Below are 6,496 nucleotides of genomic sequence, written 5' to 3'. Positions count from 1 at the left end.
ACTGTATTCGCTGCTCACAATGTGGTCTCCTCTACATTGGGGAGACCAAATGCAGATTGGGTGACTGCTTTGCGGAACACGTCCTTTCAGTCTGAAAGCATGACTCCGAGCTTCCGGTTGCTTGCCATTTCAACACACCCCACTGCTCTCATGCCTACATGTCTGTCCTGGGATTGCTGCAGTGTTCGGTGAACATCAACGCAAGCTTGAGGAACAGCATCTCATTTACCGATTAGGCTGTAGCCTACCGGACTGAACACTGAGCTCAATAATTTCAGAGCACGACGGGCCCCCCTTTTTATTTTTAGTTATTTTTTCTTATTTATTATTTGTTTATTTGTTTTATTTTAGTTTGTTTCATCATTCATTTTTTACTATGTGCCTACCCACTGTTCGTTTCATATTTGTGCTTTGGGTCAGGGCTGTTCATTTTTCTGTCAGTTAACACCCTCTCTGCACTAACGCTTTGTCTTTCAGCACACCATTAACATACTGTTTGCCTTTGCTCCATGACCTTCTGGTCAGTTATTCTCTGTGACCCTCTGTCTGATCAACACCTTGCCTTTTGTTATCTCTTGCCCCACCCTCCCTTTGTTTGCTTAAAATCTATTACATTCCTAACCTTTGCCAGTTCTGATGAAGGGTCACTTACCTGAAACGTTAACTCTGCTTCATTCTCCATGGATGCTGCCAGATCTGCTGTTTTTATACCTGGATAGCTCTTTCCCAGTTAGCATGGACATGATGGGCCAAATGGCTTCTTTTCTGTGCGGAAAATCTTTCTATGTAACGTGTTTTTTCGCTGGGATCTATGTTTTTCCTTGTGACTCTGTGAAACTCCTTGGGTCGTCCCTGTATTTAACAGCCTTGTGTGAAATGCAAGTTATTGCTCCTGTTTCCTCTAGGAAGGTAGCGCTGATAGTTTCCGCAAAATGTTGCCTATGCTATGGGTGGCGGGAAGGTGAGCAGGCCCGAAGCTGCAGTCTGCCCGTGCTGTGGATGGCGCTGTGGCGGGAGGGTGAGCGGGCTGGAAGCTGCAGTTTGCCCGTGCTGTGGATGGCGCTGTGGCGGGAGGGTGAGCGGGCTGGAAGCTGCAGTCTGCCCGTGCTGTGGATGGCGCTGTGGCGGGAGGGTGAGCGGGCTGGAAGCTGCAGTTTGCCCGTGCTGTGGATGGCGCTGTGGCGGGAGGGTGAGCGGGCTGGAAGCTGCAGTCTGCCCGTGCTGTGGATGGCGCTGTGGCGGGAGGGTGAGCGGGCTGGAAGCTGCAGTCTGCCCGTGCTGTGGATGGCGCTGTGGCGGGAGGGTGAGCGGGCTGGAAGCTGCAGTCTGCCCGTGCTGTGGATGGCGCTGTGGCGGGAGGGTGAGCGGGCTGGAAGCTGCAGTCTGCCCGTGGTGTGGCGGGAGGTTGGAAGCTGTCGGTTTGCTCGCGTTGTGGGGTTCCAAGTGAGTGACCTCGGCCTTATTGGGAGGGCGGACGGTGACTGGAGGCCCGGTCGCGCCCGCAAACTCAGGACCATTTTATTAATCCGCTGGCTTTTAAGCAGGACCCTGGTGTCTTCAGTGGTAGCGACCGGTCCCCCACCTTCTGGGTGTGATGTTGGTTTGTTTGAGGCGATGGGGCTGGGGGTTTGTTGACACTGCGCAACTTGTTCGGGTACAAACCTCTCTGCAGAGAAATCCAGAGGATGAAAGTGTGCCGGTTTGGTCGCTGTTTGTACTTTCTATTTTAAATATCGTTCACACAGACATTGGCGCAGTTGAAATCCCACCAGTCGATTTTTGCAGCGTTGAAGTTTGAATGGTAAATTCCAGCTGCAGCAATGCCGAGGATGGTGACCGTGCTCTCCCTTTGCTGGAGCTGCCTGCTCTTCTATGTCGGCCTCGGCCTGTTCCTCAGCGGTTTCCTGCTGGTTCGAGTGGAACTCCGCAACTGCAGTTCTTGTCAGGAGGCAACAATCACTGCGGCCCGAGGCGGCCACCAAGAGTCGTGCTTCAACCAAGACTTCAACTCGTGTTGGATGTCCCGACGGTTTTCCAAGGCGGTTGTGCTCGTTATAGACGCTTTGAGGTTTGACTTTGCCAAATACAACCCAAAAAACAGGAATCCCAAACCGTTTGAGAACAAACTGGAGGTGATCTATCACAATGTCGTTTCTAAACCTGAACACGCCAGGCTTTACCAGTTCAGAGCTGATCCTCCCACAACCACAATGCAGAGGATTAAAGGCATGACTACTGGCACTTTACCCACCTTTATAGATGTTGGCAGCAACTTTGCATCTTCTGCAATTCAGGAAGATAACTTGATTCAGCAATTTGTGCAAAATGGTAAGTTAGCTAAAACGGGAGGATGGGTTGTGTTTTTGGGTCATTAGTAAATTACACTTGTATATTTTTTTTGAAAATCTGTTAAATTTTATGTTTCATAATTTTCCTCCCAATAATAACCACAATCGATGTTCAAAAACTGGCATGTAATGCTGCCTTCTTACATTTCCAAGTTAGCCTTGTAAGCACAAAATCTCTGGTCACATTAGCTTGGAATTGGGAGATTGGACTCAAGTTATTCAACAACAACTTATATACTTTGCATCTGCTTTTACAAAAGAGAGAGATGGTACAGACATTGCAATCAAGGAGAAGCGGTGTGAAATATTAGATGAAATTAACATAGTGAGAGAGGAAGTATTAAGGGGTTTGACATCTTTGAAAGTGGATAAATCCCTATGCCCAGATGAAATGAATCCTAGACTGTTAAGGGAAGCAAGAGAAGAAATAGCAGAGGCCATCATTTTCCAATCCTCTCTGGCTACGGGTGTGGTGCCAAAGGAATAGAGGTCAACTAAGCTTGTACCATTGTTTAAAAAGGGAGAAACCAAGTAATTACTGGCTAGCCAACCAGCCTATCTTCAGTGGTAGGAAAATTATTGGAAAAAATTCTGAGGGGCAGGAAAATCTTCATTTAGAAAGACACAAATTAAGTGAGCATGGATTTGTTAAGGGAAGTTTGTGTCTGACAAACATTGAATTTTGAGGAAATATCAAGGAGGGTCGATGAGGGTAGTGCAATTGATGTCTATATAGATTTTAGCAAGCCTTTTGACAAGGTTCCACATGACAGAATGGTCACGAAACTAAAAGCCCATGGGATCCAAAACTAACTCAGACGAGAAGCAAAGGATAATGGTCAATGGGTGATTTTGTGACTGGAAGACTGTTTCCATTGGGGTTCCGCAGGGCTCAGTACAAGGTCCCTTTGTGGTATGTATTTCAATGATTTGGACTTGAATGTAGGGGGTACTTATAAGAAGGTTGCAAACGATACAAAAATTGGCCGTGTGTTTGATCATGAAGAAGAAACCTGTAGACTGCAGGAAGATATCAATGGATACTTCACGTGGGCGGAACTGTGGCAAATGGAGTTCAATCCAGAGAAGTATAAGGTAACGCATTAGGGGAAGGTAAAAAAGGCAAGGGAATACAGAATAAATGGTAGGATACTGAGAAGTGTAGAGGAACAGAGGGACCTTGGAGTGCATGTCCACCAATCACTGAGGTAGTTGGATAGGTAAATAAGGTGGTCAAGGTAGCGTACTGGATACTTGCCTTTATTATTTGTGGCATAGACTTGAGAGCTGGGAGGTTATACTGGAACTGTATAAAACACTAGATCGGCCACACCTGGAGTACTGAATGCAGTTCTGGTCACCACACTACAGGAAAGATGTGATTGCACGAGAGGGGACAGTGGAGATTTACAAGAATGTTGCCTGGACTGGACAATTTTAGTTATGCAGAAAGATTGGATAGGCTAGGGTTGTTTTAGTTGGAACAGAGAAGGCTGAGAGGAAACCTAATTGGTGTATAACATTGAGGAGTCCAGATAGAGTGGAGAGGAAGGCCCTATTCCCCTTGGTTGAGGGACCCATAACTGTGGGCATAGATTTAGTGTAAGAGGTAGGGGGTTTAGAGAGGATTCGAGGAGAAATTTTTTCACCCAGAGGGTGGAAGGGATCTGGAACTCACTGCCTGAAAGGGTGGTAGAGGCAGAAACCCTCATAACATTTAAAAAGTACTTGGAATATGCACTTGAGGTGCCATAACTTACAAGTCTACAGACCAAAAGCTGGAAAGTGTGATTAGGCTGGATGGCTCCTTATTGGCCGGCGCAGGCACGATGAGCTGACAGGCCTCCTTCCATGCTGTATATTTCAATTGATTTCTGTGATGTAGTGCCTTTAACGTAATAAAACATCCCAAGGTGCTTCACAGGAGCATTATGAGACAAAATATGACACCCAACTACATAGAGACCAAAAGTTTGGTTGAGGAAGTGGGTTTTAAAGAGTGTCTTAAAGGAGGAAAATGAGGCAGAGAGCTGTAGGGATGGTATTCCAAAACTTGGAGCCTAGGCAGCTGAAGCCTCGGCCATAATGGTGGAGCAATTAAAGTTAACATAGAAACATAGAAAATAGGAGCAGGAGTAGGCCATTCGGCCCTTTGAGCCTGCTCCGTCATTCATTATGATCATGGGTGATCATCCAACTCGGTAACCTGTTCCTGCTTTCGCCCCATACCTTTTGATCCCTTTAGACCCAAGAGCTATATCTAATTCCTTCTTGAAACATACAATGTTTTGTCCTCAACTGCTTTCTGTGGTAGTGAATTCCACAGGCTCACCACTCTCTGGGTGAAGAATTGGGGATGCACAAGACACCAGAATTACAGGAACGCAGATATCCTTGATGGATGCAGCTCCAACAGCACTCAAGAAGCTCGACACCATCCAGGACAAAGCAGCCTGCTTGATTGGCACCCCATTCGCAAACACCCTCCACCACCGACGCACAGTGGCAGCTGTGTGTACCATCTACAAGATGCACTGCAGCAACGCACCAAGGCTCCTTGGACAGCATCTTCCAAATCCGTGACCTCTACCACTTGGAAGGACAAGGTCATCAGATGCATAGGAATACCACCACCTGTAAGTTCCCCTCCAAGCTACACACCATCCTGACTTGGAACTATATCGCTGTTCCTTCACTGTCACTGGGTCAAAATCCTAGAACTCCCTTCCTAACAGCACTTTGGGTGTACCTACCCTACGTGGACTGCAGCAGTTCAAGAAGGCAATGCCACATCACCTCAAGGGCAATTAGAGATGGGCAATAAATGCTGGCCTAGTCAGTGATGCCCACATTCCAGGAACGAATAAAAAAAAAAAATTTCTGGTTATGATTCGTTAAGAATGGAACCAAATGAAGTCAGATCCACCCAGCTGGATGACATTGAAGGGGGTTGGAGGAGGATGGTGTGGTCAACCATGTCAAAGGTTACAAACAGGTCGAGAAGGATGAGCAGGGAAAGTTTACCTTTGTCACAGTCACATAGGAACACTCTGCAACAGCTCTGTAGTTTGACATATGAGTAAGAGGTCTGCTGTACTTCCAGACCAGCTAGCCTGGAGGGTCGCGCTGTTACTTGAGGCTGGAATTCTTTCGACTTGGTTCTAGATAATCCTACAAGCCTTTGCCCTGGAAATAATGTGGGTCTCAGTTGGGCATGTGGTAGGAAGTTACCAATATTGTGTGCTGATGAGCTGGATTTGGCAGGTATCTAGAAAAAGACATTTGGAAGCATAGGTAATAAAGTTGATCATTTTTTTGTGGGCCATTGATTCGGAGGATGCCATATATGTATGTGTGTCTGTACAATATTATCTATTTACAGCCAGAAAATGTTGTACAAGTTTTATACTGTTAAAATAGTCATGTTATTTAAAATGCTTTTACACTGACTAAATAATATAAGTACAGTATAAGGAAATGTGCATTTGAGCATTTTATCAGTTGAACCGCAGTGAATCATTTTCTTAATTGAATTTTACTCCCTTAGAGAAGAAAGTGGTTTTCATGGGAGATGACACTTGGGAAGGTCTGTTTCCAAATAAGTTTTTCAAATCATTCCCCTTTCCTTCTTTCAATGTGAAAGATCTTCACACAGTGGATGATGGTATCCTTCAACACATCTATACAACAGGTAACAAGTAATGACTTTTTGAAACTTGCAGTTTGGAACTTGAGTATCCCAATGGCTAAGAGTACGTACTTTGTTAGTTTAGTATTTAAAGGAGCAGGCTGACTCTGCTTCAACTATTGATCCTTAATGGAATTTGCATGTGACATTTATGTACAAAATAAACCAAAATCACTTTATTATTGACTGAACTGTGCTTGCTGAGCGACAAAGCAGTTGCATGTTTGTGCTGCTGGTTTAGTTTTGTGCAGGTTATAGGAAGGTTTGGCTCAGAAAGCCATCTTTCCTGAGCACTGGTGAAAGATGTTGGGTCAAGATGTCAACAAATAGATTTCCAAACTCTTTGAACATTGCCTTCACACAGATGGTATAACTTAGTGCTGGAGAATAAATCTTTGTCAATTGATGAAGCTAATAGTTGTTTTTCACGAGAGATCAAACATTTAGAATGTCACTTTTG

General features: G+C 45.3%; 1 protein-coding gene across 5 annotated transcripts in view; it reads left to right on the top strand.

Moving 5' to 3' along the window:
• Positions 1 to 1,364: 1,364 nt before the first annotated feature.
• Positions 1,365 to 6,496, top strand: part of pigo (phosphatidylinositol glycan anchor biosynthesis, class O) — a 48,246-nt gene continuing 43,114 nt past the window's right edge. For all 5 annotated transcript variants that reach the window (XM_068032718.1, XM_068032719.1, XM_068032722.1 and 2 more), the window contains exons 1-2: positions 1,365 to 2,328; positions 5,896 to 6,039. In XM_068032718.1, the coding sequence (XP_067888819.1) occupies positions 1,821 to 2,328; positions 5,896 to 6,039 (652 nt within the window). In that variant the 5' untranslated portion in view covers positions 1,365 to 1,820. The remainder of the gene's footprint in view (positions 2,329 to 5,895; positions 6,040 to 6,496) is intronic.

Source organism: Heterodontus francisci, chromosome 1, assembly GCF_036365525.1.
Source record: "Heterodontus francisci isolate sHetFra1 chromosome 1, sHetFra1.hap1, whole genome shotgun sequence".
In the NCBI taxonomy this organism is placed as follows: domain Eukaryota; kingdom Metazoa; phylum Chordata; class Chondrichthyes; order Heterodontiformes; family Heterodontidae; genus Heterodontus; species Heterodontus francisci.
Note: the sequence above shows the minus strand (reverse complement) of the source record. Positions and strands in the feature narration are given on the sequence as shown.